The 18,267-nt window shown below is 40.9% G+C and overlaps 1 protein-coding gene across 1 annotated transcript; it reads left to right on the plus strand.

Annotated features, from left to right (window-relative positions):
* Positions 1–5,150: 5,150 nt before the first annotated feature.
* LOC134089385 (tripartite motif-containing protein 16-like) lies at positions 5,151–17,531 on the plus strand. The gene is made up of 7 exons (XM_062543828.1): positions 5,151–5,381; positions 6,235–6,333; positions 11,212–11,442; positions 14,028–14,175; positions 14,483–14,560; positions 16,041–16,097; positions 16,714–17,531. Exons 1-7 carry the CDS (start codon positions 5,220–5,222, stop codon positions 17,235–17,237), a joined length of 1,299 nt encoding a protein of 432 aa, XP_062399812.1. The 5' UTR covers positions 5,151–5,219; the 3' UTR covers positions 17,238–17,531.
* The last annotated feature ends 736 nt before the right edge of the window (positions 17,532–18,267 follow it).

An 18,267-nucleotide genomic window follows, 5' to 3' on the forward strand; every position in this document is an offset into this window, starting at 1 on the left:
GGTCATATAGTTGTTGTCAAAGTTTTTCCCGTCATCGATCCTGAATTTTCCGTCAACGATTCCCGGGACACCGTATCACCGGAGCACATGAAACTTGGTGGGCATGTAGCCCCAGTAGACTTCTGTGGAAAAATTTCATTTCATCCTCGGGGGTCACTCCACCCCCGCGCTGCCCCCGCCCGAAGCCCAAAAATGACATGGTATGTTGGTCTCAAGAGCTTGCATCAACTTAGCTTATAAACAGTCATTTGTGATTTGCACCCCAATGGTAAAAATTGAAAATGCAATGTAATATTGCTTTAATTGCCCCTATCTTCAGATGAGATGTTGTGAACTGCACCAAATTTCATGTGTATGATTAACCTGACACCCCCTGGGAATGTGCCAAGTTTTGTGGAATTTCATCGATGACAGGCTATAAAATAAATGGATTTATGTGTACATTCAGGACTGTATACCCATCGGCCTCTAGATGGTGGTATTAACCCTCTGGAGTCTAAATCCCCCGCTGGGGATTCGAAAAACTGTTCCAAACACACATTTCAAACACACACATTTTTGTCCTAGAGACATAAGTGACACCATTAGAAACCTTTAATGAACTAGTTTCCAAATATATATGTTTTAAAAGAGAATAGTTGCTCTGGGTGCTGGATGCTACACTGTTAAAAATTTCTGCCAATTTACAGCAATATTTTACAGGAATCATCTGTGTTTACTAAAATACAACAGATAACTGTAAAGAGAAGTGCATTTTGGGACATGCAAACTATTTGTCTGATTATACAGAAATGAACTGTAATTTGCAAAGCACTATTGGAAAAGAACATGGAAAATGGCTGGGGTTACAGGCTGCTCCTGTACTTTTTAAATTGAGAAGACCGTTGGGTTTTTGATTCTGGATACCGTTACGTTATCTCAGACACACGGATTTCTTCTGAGAAGTACGTGGTAAGTTGAATCTCATATTTTCCTTATATCATAAAGTGCATATTGATTGTAATCGAGTTAGCTAATTTATTTGGAAAAATAAAGTCGACGTTGTTGCTTTGTGTTCTGTTCTATTTTGTTACGTTCTTATTTGGCTAAATGTATGCTAACTAATAGGCTATGTAGCTCTAATGTTAGCCATTTTGCTATGGCACAAAGCCTTATTTTTTTTAAAGCATATTCCAGTGTTCCCCATAACATGTTTTTCTGGAAGCACATAATCTAACGTTACTAAAATGTCGGTTATTAAACATAGCTTCTAGCCCAGACATAGCTTCCAGCTATATGTTGCTAGCTACCAGCCCGGGTAAGGTCCGTGAAAAGTACAGGCTAGTCAACAGCCTATTTTAGCATAATATACTGCACGCAAATCAACATCGTTGGTTTATTTTGAAAGCGACTGCTATTTTTACGTCCATGCTTTACTTGTGCGTGGATGCATATGACGTTAACATGTGCTAATATAGTTAATGCTTCGACATGAATGTGTAATTCTTCCGAAGTTGTGTGTCTCCTGTGCCTGCATGGCTCACCACCGCAACGGTAATGTCTAACTCCTACTGCTGCTTGGTGACGATACGAAGTGCTGATTTAAAATCTTTACTGACAGATAACTGCTAGACAGTTTATAATCGGATAGCCCCATCATTGCAACCAAAAGTTTATTTGTGTTGTGTTACTACCCACAGGTTGATTGCTTGAAGTAGCTGGCTCAACGCACCGGGCGAGTTGACCTATCACATTCGTGTGTATGACGTAAGTTATTTCTGGTCTTTAAATTATTGCAAAAACATAGCCTACATTTTCCAAATAGTTTATTTTTGAATGTTGATTAACTAGTGACATTGCCTACTAATGCCTGCTCCACATTTTCATAGTCTAATTCTGTATAGAGTTAATGTGATGCCTACTTGAAATAATTGCTGAATGTTGATTAAATGGTGGCAAAGGCCTGTTTGTATTGACTTCACATGTTCATGGCCTGGCCTAATTACATAGTTATTATAATATTTGTCTTTGAAAACTGAAAAAATACTGGGTTTAACACTGGGCATAGTTTAAATACTGTTGTTTTTACTTGGCTATGCCTCCCTCACATTTTCATCTGTACAGTGGCAACCAAAACTTTACAATGTACATGTATTATTTGCAGCCTACTATAGCCTACAGTAGCCTACATTGTTAGTTTAATTTGTCTGATGTAAGTTTACACCATTCTATGACCCCCCTCTAGATGCAGTATCGTTACTTCTGCAAAAGCAACAGGAAAACGTATTGTGGCCACTTCACTTGAACAGATAGTTAAGACAGAGGATGCATCACACGGGAGAGCACCATCCACTACTACGGTCCAAAGCAGCACACTGGCCAGCCAGCCGGACAGCTACAACAACCTATGAGATGACATAATGCATGACAGGACACTGAATGGGATTCATATTGTACTGTATACATGAAGCTCTTGAAGACCCAACTCTTCCAAAGAGCAAGTGGATGGTTTCCACTGAAGGACAAATCATATGTGAAGGGTCCTCATTCTTCCCTGGGCTGGCTGTTCTGTTGGATGTGTTATGTTTCAACCTGGAATACCAGGATGAACTTGCATCAACCCTTGTGTTTATTCAAAGGTGAATGAATATTGTTGATTGACTTGTTTATTGGTATTTTTGTAGATGCTTCATCGAGATCAACTCAGATGCACACACACACACACACACACACACACACACACACACACACACACACACACACACACACACACACAAACAAACAAACAAACAAACAAACAAACAAACAAACAAACAAACACACACACCATTTCATGTCAGTGAACACATACACTGTTTTGCCAAAAGTATTGGGTCACCTGCCTTGACTCACATATGAATTTAAGTGACATCCCATTCTTAATCCTTAGGGTGTGTGAATTTGTATAGTGTGTTTATGGGAATTTTTTGACCATTCTTCCAGAAGCGCATTTGTGCGGTTACACACTGATGTTGGGAGAGGAGACTGGCTCTCAGTCTCTGCTCTAATTCATCCCAAAGGTCTTTATGGACCTTGCTTTGCGCCCTGATACACTGTCATGTTGGAACAGGAAGGGGCCATCCCTGAGCTGGGTTTGGCCCCTTAATTCCAGTGAAAGGAGCTCTGAATGTTTCAGCATTAACCAAGAGACTTTGGATTCCATGCTCCAAACTTTGTGGGAACAGTTTGGGGATGGCCCCTTCCTGATACACAAACAATGAGCATTGCATAGGTGTTCTGCAAAGAACTTTCTTCTGTATGCTTATGTGCAAACATGTAATGTTTTATAATTGTGCTAATAAATTTGCATTGTTTTGCAATTTGCATTGCAGTCATTAATTTCACCAAATGAATGGTTCTTATATCCAGAAACAGCATTTTACTGTAATTTAGGTTCCTGTAAAATTACAGTAAAGTACTGGCAGCAATTATGCCAGTAACTGACTGTATTTGTACAGTAAAATACTGTAATATTGCATACAGTGACTTCCTGTAATTACTTTTTACAGTATCAATACTGTACAAATACAGTCAGTTATTGGAATAATTGCTGCCAGTACTTTACTGTAATTTTACAGGGTTTTTTTTAACAGTGTACGGTCATACACACACACACACACACACACACACATAAATACACACACACAGACACATACCTACACACACACGCACCAGCACACACATGTACATATCAAATTACACAAACACATGCACAAACACGCCCACACGCATGCACACACACACCCTCACACACACACACACACATCTACACACACACACACACACACACACACACACACACACACACACACACACACACACACACACACACACACACACACACACACATCTTTGAGTAAGTTTTGTGAGGCCACCGGAGCTGAGAAGTGAGTGTGTGTGTCATGTACTATATAGCCTGTGTGTGTGTGTGTATGGGTGCGTTTCTGTGTGCCAGTGTGTGTGTTTGCATGTGTGTATATGTGTGTATGTGCATGTCCTGTGGGTGTTCTCTTTCTTTCTCTCTCTCTCTCTCTCTCTCTCTCTCTGTCTGTGTGTGTTCTGTGTTATCTGTGTGTATTCTGTGTGTGTTCTCTCTTTCTCTCTCTCTCTCTCTCTGTGGGTGTATCTGTGTGTGTGCCTGTGTGTGTGCACTCACGCGCATTTGTGTGTGTGTGTGTGTGTGTGTGAGTGAGTGTGCCTGTGTGTGTGTGTGATCTGATATTGGAGTGACAGTGACGGCAGAGAACACAGTGAACATATACACATGAGACACATAAAACACACACACAAGCAGACACACACACACACACACAGACAGAGAAGCACTCATACACAAAAGCAAGCGCACATGCACACACTCATTTTCATACATTAAAGTTGCAATAGGGGATGGAGTAGGCAATGGGAACAAAAGCGTGATTGATATTTGCGGAGAGAATGTGCAGGACTGAGCGGCGGGAGGCTCTAACATAAACATTTCAGTGTTGTAAACCAAGAAATCATAGCAGGTGCAAAGTGCAAAATGTTGTATAATCTGTCAAACACTGACTTGGCAGCATCAACCTGAATGCGGCACAAAAGTTTGTCCAACATTATTTACAGGTTCTGACCCAGCTTGACTTGCGTTTAAGGCTTGATACCAGTTCTTCAATTGAAATGAGTTCATGTTGTTTCTATTCATATTCTGCATGTTCATCAATAAATTATTATGGACTATTCGTAATTGTTATTTTGATAAATAAATGAAGCATAGCAGTAGTTCAGTCAGGCCACAGTCATGCCCTGCAGCCCAGCTAACTGATAAGCTGATTTGTCGCTCATATACACTATATTGCCAAAAGTATTGGGTCACTCGCCTTGACTCACATATGAACTTGTTAGGCTACTACTTGTTAGGCTGTCCCTGTTCTTCTTTGGTGGCATAGCTGATCTACAAAGCACAACAAGGGGCAACATATACATGCACAGACTCTATTGTATAACTGCACATGATCACAGTGTATTGAGCACTTCAGTTCATGACCTACAAATCAATCCCAATTTCCCGGTCTCTCAATAAGACACACAGGCATCTGATTGGCTATTCCTCATCCCCACCCCATCCACCTCCTGAGAGCCCTGATGAAGCAAAACAGAAACTCAACTCAACTCTCGCTCTGCTGCTGCTTCTCAGAGTGTGTGCTTGGTGTTTGTGAGAAAAAATGGCTGACTCGACCTCCCTGAAGAAGATCTGCTCTCGTCATAAGAAGAAGCTTGAAATATTTTGTCGCAATGACCAGATTTTTATCTGCTCTCAGTGCAAGATGGACGAACATAAAGGTCATGAGACAGTCTCGGCTGCCGAGGAAAGGAGAAACAAACAGGTGAGTCCTGAAGCTACACCTATGTTTCACAACCCCAATTCTGAAAAAGTTGGGATGCTGTGTAAAATGTGCATAAAAAAAGAATGTATGACTAAAGGGGGGTCCAAACCAAAGATTCTCGATGAGATGAGTTGCAACATTAAAAAAAACCCTGAACCTGTGACTAAACATGTTGAATGCTTTGCCACGTCTTGCAACGATGTGCAGCATTTATTTCACACTGTTGCAACTCCTTCTGCAATGGTTTTGTCTCGTCGCGGATCTTTTGTGTGAATTGGGCCTGATCATGTCAGACCTGTGTATATTTGAAAATAGATCAAAGACAGCATGACAATTGTTGAAGGAGAGAATGTTATTATTATTATTAATATTATTATTATTATTATTATTATTATTATTATTATCATTATTATTATTATCATTATTACATTATTATTATTATTTGTATTTGATGCCAGCAGCATGATTCAAGAGATTTGGGGGTGCTATGGCGCAGCAGGCTACAGTGCTTGTACCAGATACCTGTGCCCAGGTTCAAATCTGGCCTGTGGTCATGTCCATATCCCACCCCATCTCTCTCTCCCACTTGTTTTTTTTTTTTTTTTTTTTTTTTTTTAAAAGATGTTTTTGCACCTTGAAGTAAATCAAATTAAATGAAGAAGACATCTGAGCAGCAGCGGTGTCCCTCTCCTTCTCTCTACATGATCTGCCTGGTTGCACTGCATTGTCGCTAAAGCGCGGAGAACCTTCCTTTGTCATCTGCCCTATACAGTACACTTAAACTAAGTACCGGTAGGCCGTTTGAGACACAGCCATACATTTGTCTTAAGTGTGTGTGCAATTGTATCAACAGGGGGAGCTGAAGGAGACCCAGAGGAGATTCCAGCAGAGAATCCAGCAAAGTGAGAAGGAGATGCAGGAGCTGAGGAAGGCCGTGGAGGAGAGGACCAAGGTGAGTGATAGTCAGAGGATACATTCAACAGTTTCAGGGCCACAACACCTGCTCGTGCTCTATAAACCCCCTTGTGTATTAATAGTTAAAAGCTACACAGAAATAGTGAACTCTGAGTTGAGAAATGCTGTATAGTCGGCAGGCCAAGACCCTAAAAAAAACTTTTGATGGCATTTTTTGTTAAAAGTTGGCAACCATGCTAGAAGTTATTAGTAGGGTCTGAGGTTCCAGAATCCAGTGGTTGCCAAAATCATATTTATAATTTAAGGTCAAATTTGAAGGTCAAAAAGTTGGAAACAATAGATTTTAATGGTTTGTCTTTTGGGGGGGCTCTATTTTCATGACATCCTTTTTAAAAGTTGGCAACCATGCTAGAAGTTATTAGTAGGGTCTGAGGTTCCAGAATCAAGTGGTTGCCAACATCATTTTTATAATTTCAGGTCAAATTTGAAGGTCAAAAGGTCGAAAACAATAGATTTCATGGTTTGTCTTTTTGGGGGGCTCTATTTTCATGATATCCTTTTTTTAAAAGTTAGCAACCATGCTAGAAGTTATTAATAGGGCCTGAGGTTCCAGAATCCAGTGGTTGCCAAAATCATTTTTATAATTTAAGGTCAAATTTGAAGGTCAAAAGGTCGAAAACAATAGATTTCATGATTCGTCTTTTTTGGGGGGCTCTATTTTCTTGACATCCTTTTTAAAAAGTTGGCAACCATGCTGGAAGTTATTAGTAGGGTCTGAGGTTCCACAGTCCAGTGGTTGCCAAAATCATATTTATAATTCAAGGTCAAAAGGTCAAAAACAGTAGATTTTATGGTTAGTCTTTTTGGGGGCTTTATTTTCATGGCATTCTTTTTAGAAAAGTTTGAAAGATTATTTTGATAAATGTTTATTTTTATTGATAAATAATTTGGATATATAGACTTGATGTGGCCATTACTCCTTTAAGCTATGAATAACACAAAACTTTCTCTACAGAACATATTGCTAATGAATAACAAGAATGCTTCTTTATTTCAAGGCAAAATGTCAATGTCAATTCAAATGTCAATTCAGACTGTCTGAATGTTTTTGTAATATATGCAATGTTTTGCAATGTGCAATTTTTGTTGCTGTATTACCAAAAGGCTTTCTCGTCCTGATCATGTTCCATCCCTACATTGTTGAGACATCCATCAGCATCACAACCGCATGCAGGTGTGCAAGGCTGTCCATTCTTAAGGCAAGTGCAGGCATGTGTACGGCACTTGGTTCTACAACCACAAGTTATCAGCTCCAAGCAACTACTTGGAACAGGAGGTTCCTGAGTCACACAACCACCAAGTGTTGGTCTACAACCTTCCAACCACCTGTCTCCTCAGGGATTTCACTAATGGCAGGGTCAGACTATAGGCTACAATGTTTTTGTCGCTCACAATTGTCGTTTACGATCTACCATGTCACACTATATGATTTTAGAACCATGAAAACCTCTCCGCGTCTTGGTCGGGAGAGTGGCCACATACACCGAAAGCATCGATCGCGTCATACGACTCCCATCAAATTTCTGACAAGCCAGTCTTTTGGTCGGGCTGTTTTAGAACGTTGTGAACGACACATCGCAAGTCGTGAAGCATGTCACATTATAAGATTCCCTCCGCGTTTGATGTCATGCCCGATCATTTGAAATCGGATACGACGCTGTAAAACTTGTCGGTCACGACAAATGGCCAAAATCGGGCTAATATCGTGTAATCTGACCAGGCCATAACATCTGCCTTGTCAGATTGCAGCCATACCTTTGCCTGGTGATTTGCACATGCAAGATGCAATGACGATGCATCACTTGTTGGAGGTAACATTTCCATTGCCTTTTTGCATTTCTGAAACAAGTCATGTCTAGCCCTGTCAATACCCAAAGATGTGCATGGTGCTTTGTACAGATGGCACAAAAACTCCTCAACGTCACCTTGAGGCCCATCCCAACCAACACCATGTAACAGTTCTGGGTGTTGCAAATACACAGTCCAACATGACTTCTTCCCATGTCCAGCAAATGAGGAGACAGTATCGCAACCAGTTAGGGCATGGAAGCCGAGTACATTATCCACAACTACCCGAGGTAGTTCTCATTGATAAGGTGGACTGGGTAGCACTCATATTCCTTGGAAGTCCCACTCATCATCCACACCTTGCAGACTTGGTCCCTAGTGAAGTGAAGAGGCAGAAGGAGGAGATCTGTTTCACGGCACTTCACAATGATGATTTCGTACCCAGCATTAATTACTTCCAGCATATGTAGGATGATGCGTGTGTCAGCCTCCTCATGGTTTGCCTGTAGACCATGAATAATTCCACGTGGAAAGTGTGCAATACAGTCTCTACTCTCGGTTTTTATTTCCTAATGATGTCATTATTTCTTGTCATCCGCAAAACTGAAGATTGTTTTATGTAACTAATCACCTAACCGTGTGTTCACATCAGAAGCAACCAGAGTGACGAAAGTCATTATTTCTCTGCAAATAGGGTGGCCATAGCAAATTCGGTGACAAGGCAAGTTTTATTGATATAGTGCATTTCATACAGGGGAGCTCAATGTGCCTCAAATAAAACAAAATAATAAAGCGAAACGAATTGGGTGACCAGATCGAAAAAGTTAAAAGTCTGAATATGCTGATGAACTATGATGTAGCTCGGCGAAAACCAATTGGAATGTGCACATTTTCGAATGCCCCAGGCTGACAGGTCAGAGCCGCTCTATGATAAGCTAAATCAAACATCCCAATATAAAGTCATGAGTGGATAAAACAAATTCATGTTGAAGCGGACTCATGTTGACTCTTCTTCAGTGAGCCCGGCGACCTGGTCGCTTCTGATGTGAGTGTTAAAATCTAAATCCTTTTCACATTTACCTATCATTGTGGCAAGTACCATCTGGAACCTCAGACCCCACTGTTCTAGCATGGTTGGTAACATTTAAAAAGAATGCCATTAAAAAAACCGGTCCCCAAAAAGACGAACCATAACATTTATTTATTGTTTTTGAGCTTTTGACCTTTAAATTTGACCTTAAATTGTGAACATGATGTTGGCAACCACTGGATTCTGGAACCTCAGACCCTACTGACAACTTCTAGCATGGTTGCCAACTTTTTAAAAAGAATGCTATGAAAATAGAGCCCCCCAAAAAGAGGAACCATAAAATGTATTGTTTTTGAGCTTTTGACCTTCAAATTGGACCTTAAATTCTAAATATGATTTTGGCAACCACTGGATCCTGGAACCTCAGACCCTACTGTTAACTTCTAGCATGGTTGCCAACATTTAAAAAAAAGAATGGCATGAAAGAAGAGGTCCCCAAAAAGACAAACCATAACATGTATTTTATTGTTTTTGAGGTTCTGACCTTCAAATTTGACCTTAAATTCTGAATATGATTTTGGCAACCACTGGATTCTGGAACCTCAGACCCTACTGATAACTTCTAGCATGGTTGCCAACTTTTTAAAAAGAATGCTATGAAAATAGAGCCCCCAAATAGACAAACCATAAAATGCATTGTTTTTGACCTTTTGACCTTCAAATTGTACCTTAAATTATTAATATAATTTTGGCAACCACTGGATTCTGGAACCTCAGAGCCCTCTAATAACTTCTAGCATGGTTGCCAACTTTTTAAAAAGAATGCTATATGAAAATAGAGCCCCCAAAAAAGACGAACCATAAAATGTATTGTTTTGGAGCTTTTGACCTTCAAATTTGACCTTAAATTCTAAATATGATTTTGGCAACCACTGGATCCTGGAACCTCAGACCCTACTGTTAACTTCTAGCATGGTTGCCAACATTTAAAAAAAAAAGAATGGCATGAGAAAAGAGGTCCCCAAAATGACAAACCATAACATGTATTTATTGTTTTTGAGGTTCTGACCTTCAAATTTGACCTTAAATTCTGAATATGATTTTGGCAACCACTGGATTCTGGAACCTCAGACCCTATTGTTAACTTCTAGCATGGTTGCCAACATTTAAAAAAGAATGCCATGAAAAAAAGAAGTCCCCAAAAAGACAATCCATAACATTTATTATTATTTTTGAGCTTTTGACCTTCAAATTTGACCTTAAATTCTAAATATGACTTTGGCAACCACTGGATTCTGGAACCTCAGACCCTACTGATAACTTCTAGCATGGTTGCCAACTTTTTTAAAAGAATGCTATGAAAATAGAGCCCCCCAAATAGACGAACCATAAAATGCATTGTTTTTGACCTTTTGACCAACAAATTTGACCTTGAATTATGAATATGAGTTTGGCAACTGCTGGATTCTGGAACCTCAGAGCCCTCTAATAACTTCTAGCATGGTTGCCAACTTTTAACAAAAAATGCCATCAAAAGTGTTTTCTAAGCACATTTCCTGATGTTGGCCTGCCGACTAGTAGAGCTGTAACTCTTGAGCCGTAAAGAATGAGCCGCTACACTCTGGCTCTACTATATGACCAATCTGTATATTCCGTTAGAATGACAGAGCAGCTACTTCCAGAATCCCCCTTTGCCCAACTAAGGAATCCCCCTTTGCCCAACTAAGGATCGCAATAGTACTAGGAACGGTAGTACTCAACCTGAAGAGTGCTCTGTGGACTGAGTGTTGAGCATCTTACCACAAAGTACACAGACTACGAAGTTCACTGCATAGTCTGTAAAATCCTGGGCAATGAGAAGAGTCTAAGTAAGGATGAATTATAATCGAATCCTCCGGACAGAGTGTTGCCCAGTGAGCAACTGTGCCTCTGTTGCCATCTCTACAGCACACAAAGAACCACTGACACCATGAGACACTTTCAGCTTCACCTCCCTCTGTGTGTCTCCTGCCCTCCTCTTTGTGTGTCTCCTAACAGAGCTCTGCACAGACAGCAGTGGAGGACAGTGAGAGGATCTTCACTGAGATGATCCGCTCCATTGAGAGAAAGCGACATGAGGTGCAAACGCTGATCAGAGCCCAAGAGGCTGAGGTGAAGCAGGCTGAAGAACATCTGAAGCAACTGGAGCAGGAGATTAATGAGCTGAAGCAGAGTGATGCTGAACTGGAGAAGTTTACAAGCACAGAGGATGACATCTATTTCCTTGAGGTAATATTGACCTCTCCTCCTGAAACTGATATAACTGTCAACTTAGAGAGTATTCAGTTGATACCTTTATGTGCAACACATGACATGTCTATATGAACAGTTTGTAGATAGATAGATAGATACTGTATTGATCCCCAAGGGGAACTTCAAGATAATACAGTCTGTATATTTGCTGCATAATGTCCTAATGTGTGATGAAGTCAGAAAAAGTTTGTATGCCACATCTAGGAGAAAAAGGTAATGTCCGCAACACTGATAATTGCTCCCGGTTTAATGAAAAAAATGCAACGTTTGCTTCATCAGGCAAATGGTGAACACATTTGTGAAAGGGTCATATAAAGGTCCAACAATCACCTGACTCACAATGTTACCTCCCTGTTTCACTAGGCCTGGTAGCCCCACTAATCACTCAATCAGAGTTACAAGTATCCAGTATAAACAGATTTGTCAGAAAGGGCTTACAGCCTTGAGGGGTAGATAGCATTGCATAATAATAATAATAATAATAAATTTTATTTATATTGCGCTTTACATCAAATAAATGATCTCAAAGTGCTACAATGCATACACACATACACACACAACAGGATAAAAGTAGCACCATAGAGGAAGTTAAAAGTAGCATAAAAATAGGCTAAAACCAGCATAAAACAGATAAAAAGTATTTAGTTAAAAGCTTTTCTAAAAAGATGAGTTTTTAGGCCTATCTTAAAAGAATCCACAGTCTGTGGTGCCCTTAGTTGGTCAGGGAGAGCATTCCACAGACTGGGAGCAGCAGAGCTAAAAGCACGGTCGCCCATGGTTCTTAACTTAGTTCTTTTTTTGCTGGAGGAGATGTGATTGTCCAGACCGGAGATGACGTGAGGAGGAGTGGGGGGGGATGAGTTCTTTGAGGTAAGGGGGGGCAGAGCCATGGAGACACTGATGGGACAGAAGGGAAACCTTGTACTCGATCCTGGACTGAACTGGAAGCCAATGAAGGGATTTGAGGATGGGTGTGATATGCTGGAATTTCCGCACCCTCATCAGGATCCTGGCAGCGCAGTTTTGGATGTACTGCAGCTGCTGGATGTTCTTGCTGGGGATCCCGATGAGGAGTGCGTTGCAGTAGTCCAGCCTGGAGGAGATAAAGGCGTGGACAAGTTTCTCAGCATCAGGGAGAGTGAGTGAAGGGCGGAGTTTCGCAATGTTTTTGAGGTGAAAGAAGGAGGTTTTACACAGATGTTTGATGTGGGCCTCAAAAGTCAGGTGAGGGTCCATTTTGACACCCAGATTTGTGACTGAGGGTGAGAGGTGGATGTTGTGACCGGGGAGGGTGATGCTGGTGATAGTGGATGACCGGATCTGGTGTGGAGTGCCAACAAGAATAGCTTCCGTTTTTGAGCTGTTGAGTTGCAGGAAGTTCGCCTTCATCCACGCCTTTATCTCCTCCAGACAGGTGGAAACTGTGGTTAAAGCTGCAGAGGATGTTGGGTTTGTTTTTATGTAGAGTTGGGTGTCATCAGCATAGCAATGGAAAGACATTCCATGCCGGCTGATGACACTACCAAGGGGGAGCATGTACAGAGTGAAGAGGGTGGGGCCTAGGACTGAACCTTGAGGGACCCCACAGGTGACGGTGTGAGTAACTGAATATGCACCTGCCAGGGATACATATTCAGTTCTGTCAGTGAGATATGATGTGAACCAAGCCAGGGTGGAGCCAGAAAGTCCGATGGAAGAGTGGAGGCGGTGTAGAAGGATGAGGTGGTCAACGGTGTCGAATGCTGCGGTGAGGTCAAGGAGGATGAGAAGAGATGGAGAGCCAGCATCAGCTGCCAGCAGCAGGTCATTGGTGACCCTGACCAGAGCAGTTTCCGTACTGTGGCCAGAGCGGAAACCAGACTGGAACTTCTCGTAAAAACTGTTTGTAGTGAGATGGTTGTGAAGTTGACCAGAGACCACCTTTTCCAACACTTTCGAAAGGAAAGGGAGATTGGAGATGGGGCGGTAGTTTGCAGGTGGTTCTGGGTCAAGAGTGGGCTTTTTGAGTAGTGGCTTGATGACAGCAATTTTCAGGGATGAGGGGACATGGCCGGACTGCAGGGACTGATTGATGATTATAAAGGTATAATTAATTACATAATAATAAAGAATAAAATGAAAAAACCAAAGAAGAAACAAATGAAAAAAATTTAATTTTTAGAAAATACAATTTTTAGAGAAGGACTGTCCCAAATGTCCAAAAAACCCCAAACAAATTAAGAAGAAAGAAAGAAACATTACATCACACAGTACATACAAATCCTACAGGAATGGTTTAATGTATGCCACATCTACACACACCTAAACCCACTAATGCATAGTTATACCCCCACTGAATCAACTTATTTTATCTCATGATGTCTGCAGCCTTTGGGGAAACGGCCCTGACTGAATATCCAGGTGGCCTGTCTCACCTTCTGTGTTTCTCTCTGCAGAGTGTTGTGTCAGTCACTGGTACTCCTTGCAGTACAGTACAATTTCAACCAGCACTCGTGATGCAGTCTGATAAAACACAACCCTGACTGAATATTCAGCTGCTCTGTATCATTTTATCTCTGTAGAATATCCCCTCCATCCCAAAAATCCCTCGTCCCAAAGACAGCATGACCTTCAGCCAGAGTTTCTCTCTTGAGGCTCTGGAGGAATTTCTCTCTACACTGAAGGTGCAGCTGAAGGAGGAGCTGGAAGGCATCGTCAAGCAGGAAGCAGGTTGGATAAACAGCTAGAACTGACATGATCAGAAACTACACACACATACACATCACACACACACACACACACACACACACACACACACACACACACACACACACACACACACGCACACACTGTGATAGCCTCATGGTTTAGACATTTAATAGCAAATATAAGATCATCTGTTTTTTTTTAATGTGAGTTACTGTACATGGCATGTCATTAAGTTACATGCACTTCTACAACTAATATACAAAGCAAGATTTGAGTTGGCTTGTTCTGTAGATCCTGGGTAAATGAGTGTCTATGTGTTGGTTCCCAGATACTGATCCTGAACTCCCAGTCAGAAGAACAAACAGTAATGAGTTTATACCACCAAACAGTAAGTATTTACTGACTGACTGATTCTAACAGTGTAACAGTTTAGCAAAGACATCAGTTTAGATAGTTTCACTGAATCTTTGTTAAAACCCTTATCTTAGAGGTATGAGTGTGTGTCTGGGCCATAGAGTTAAGAAATTAATGCCCTTCATATTTTATGCATAAAAATGTCCTGAGAAGTTAATGAAGGGTGTAGTAAAAATGTAATAACTTGTATTTTCTATTTTCTACTTTTTTAAATTTCCACTCTTTTACCATGTGTATTACTATCTAGCTTTCATGTAACCATCTTGCCACCTCCCCCCCTCCCCTGTTTATGAAACTCAATAAACAATAAAAAAAAAACATATCTATAAAAGCAGCAAATACACTAGATCCTTATCTTTAAAAATGGACAAAGGAAGAAGCTGATGTAGATCAGAGATAGAGAATTCAGCTTTCAAAAAAGCAACCTTAAAATGTGCTCCAAACCAGTAGACTACACCCATTACTTCTGCAGTAGTCTTGTGATAATGAATTGATAGTGGTGAGTTAGAAATGAATGTCCTAAACATGCCCTTAATGAACCTGAAGGGTTCTTGAATGAGTTCACCTCCATGTGTATTTGTCAATGGGAGGTTGGAGGCCTTTAAGATTTAAATGCAGTAGCTGGGGACTTATAGAAGGAGAAATGTGTGTTATAATGAACATAACGAAAGAATGAAATGTATTCAGAGTGCAGCCTTTTCTCCTTTCCTGTTTTAAGTTATAAGGTGTTATAATCAGGTATATGAGTAGTTCGGTCCAGCACTCTGAGAAACTACAATATATTGATAATTATTCTAATAATAATGTATTAACTTAACATATATAGAAGGAGGAAAGGTGTGTAATTATGAAAATAATGAAATAATGAAATGCATGCAAAGTGTAGCCTTTTCTCCTTTTCTGTTATAAGTTATAAGGTCGGTGGTATATGAGTAGTTCTGTCCAGCAGTCTGAGAAACTATACAAATAATTGATTGAAGCGTGCATCTGTATCTGTGCATAGTGATGTTCACACTGTGGGCACAGTGTTTGATGATTCATTAATTACACAAAATGACTTATAAATGTGTTGTACCCAGTTGGTTTTTGGTAATTCAGTGCATACTATACCCACTTATTTGACCCTTTTGCTCTGCGGTTTTGTTGGGTTAAGGAATTGATTGAAATGGTTCGATTACATTAAAATGAATCATCATTTAGCTGGCACTATAACTACAGGAACTGCTGCAGCAACTTGGGGTTAGGTGCCCTGCTCAGAGGCACAATGGTGGCAGCCCCTGGGATCAAACTCACAACCTTGAGGTGTTCCATTTGGAAGCTCCTGAACCACTAGACCAGCAGCCCCCACATCTGCAGGTATTCTGAACCTGCTCTCCCCATCCTGATGAAGATCAGTGATGCTTGAATGAGTGCATCTCCATCCTCACTTTGGTTCAAGATTGGTTAGTTATAATGCATTTCTTCTTTCTCAGTGTCTGATGTCCAGGCTGTTTCTACTGAGCCAGTAACCAGAGAGGAGTTCTTAAAGTGTAAGTTGGTCTGGTCTACAAACACTGAGACAAAGTGTCATTCAGTCATTCAACACACACACACACACACACACACACACGCGCGCACACACGCGCACGTACACGCGCACGCACACGCACACACACACACACACACACACACACACACACACACACACACACACACACACACACACACACACACAAATATAATCACACACACAAACACACACACACACACACACACACACACACACACACACAACACAGTGAAACACACTCACATCTGCACTTGCACTCAATCATTATTCAAACAAAGATGTACAGAATCAAACACACACACGGCTATTCACACTTTTGAAGTTTTGAGTACAGACACTAGAATCTCAACAATAAATCAATTTTGTACCATACACACACATATATGAACAACACTCACACACACTGAAACATAATGTTTAACATTTTCAATAGAAGCACTGAAGCACACTACTGTATATTTACACTTGGATATAGTCATTCATGCAAAAATGTTCATATTCACACACGCACACACACACACCAAACACACACACACACACACACACACATACATAAAAATACAAATCTAACTTTGTCCACCCTTCTCCCTCATCAGACTCCTGTCACTTCACACTGGATCCAAACACAGCACAGAGAAACCTCCATCTGTCTGAGGGGAACAGGAGGGTGGAGAGGAGAGATGAGCTCCAGTCATATCCTGATCATCCAGAGAGATTTGATGTGTGGTGGCAGGTGCTGTGTAGAGAGGGTGTGTCTGGACGCTGCTACTGGGAGGTGGAGTGGAGTGGGCAGGGGGTTGATATAGCAGTCTCATATAAAAGCATCAGCAGGAAAGGACTGGGTATAGAGTGTATGTTTGGACGTAATGACCAGTCCTGGATGCTGCAGTGCTACAGCTACAGCTCCAGCTACTCTTTCTGGCACAATAATGAAGAGACTAAACTCCCTCTAGTGGCCAGCTCCAGAATAGGAGTGTATGTGGATCACGGGGCAGGAACTCTGGCCTTCTACAGCATCTCTGACACAATGACCCTCCTGCACAGAGTCCAGACCACATTCACTCACACACTCTACCCTGGGTTTTGGCTATACACTGGATCATCATTGAAACTGTTTTAACACACACCATATGGAGCAGGACAGAAATGTAAAGACCCCACATACAGATAGATGCTGTTATCACATACACACACACACACACACACACACACACACACACACACACACACACACACACACACACACACACACACCTCATCAGCTGCCTGAGATTCTGTGTTCTTGGGGAATGATGTGTTGATGAGCCCAGTTTTTCACCCCCTCTGATCCTCTCCCACAATCCATTTCCTCTCCCTCCTGCTCCCCCTAGCCCTCCTTCCCCTCCTCCAGCTGTTCAGGCCTTTAGGCCCTCTGTGATTGGACACACATCTGATGGAAAGTCTGATATGAAGCATGTTATATTTCACTGACAAAGGAAACCTTTGCCAATCTGTATTCAACAAATTATTTTTAAAATAATAAATAATTGCCTCTAAATATACATAGTCCTGTGATATGTATTGGGTTTTACAATGTTTTTTGGTTAAATGTACATGTTAAATGACTAAATAAATAACAATGCACACATGATCACATTTTTAGAAGTCATTACTTAATTTGCTTATCTTAGGACATGTGTGGAAATTATAACAAAAAAGATCATGAAAACAATAAACCTCTTGAAAGCAATCAATTGTGCATGCATGTCTATGAGAAAGACAACATCAGAGGATGTAGCCTTTTTTTATCAACTGTTTATTGATTTTCATAAACACGGGAATGGGGGAGGGGGGGTGGCAAGACGGTTACATGAAAGCTAGATAGGAAACCAAACACATGGTAAAAGAGTGGAAATAAAAACAAGTAGAAAATAGAAAATACAAGATTATTAAGTTTTTACAGAAAAAAAGCACTCAACAGCCATATGTATTTCACACATAAAGGCAACTCATTGCACAAGGGGCATGAGATCTTGGACCCTGCATATTAATGCCTCCCATTTTTGCAGGGTGGATACCTGGGGACATGTGTAAACAACAAGAAAGATAATATGATGAAAAACAAAGCCCTATTGAAAACAATACATTTTGCATGCATGTGTATGAGAAAG

This window comes from Sardina pilchardus, chromosome 8 (assembly GCF_963854185.1).
Source record: "Sardina pilchardus chromosome 8, fSarPil1.1, whole genome shotgun sequence".
In the NCBI taxonomy this organism is placed as follows: Eukaryota; Metazoa; Chordata; class Actinopteri; order Clupeiformes; family Clupeidae; genus Sardina; species Sardina pilchardus.

Bases quoted from the DNA above. Each gene is read 5' to 3' on its own strand.
- LOC134089385 (XM_062543828.1), top strand. From the start codon at position 5,220: ATGGCTGACTCGACCTCCCTGAAGAAGATCTGCTCTCGTCATAAGAAG. The intron at 5,382-6,234 runs GTGAGTCCTGAA...TTGTATCAACAG, and splicing joins AGGAAAGGAGAAACAAACAG to GGGGAGCTGAAGGAGACCCA. The intron at 11,443-14,027 runs GTAATATTGACC...TTATCTCTGTAG, and splicing joins ATGACATCTATTTCCTTGAG to AATATCCCCTCCATCCCAAA.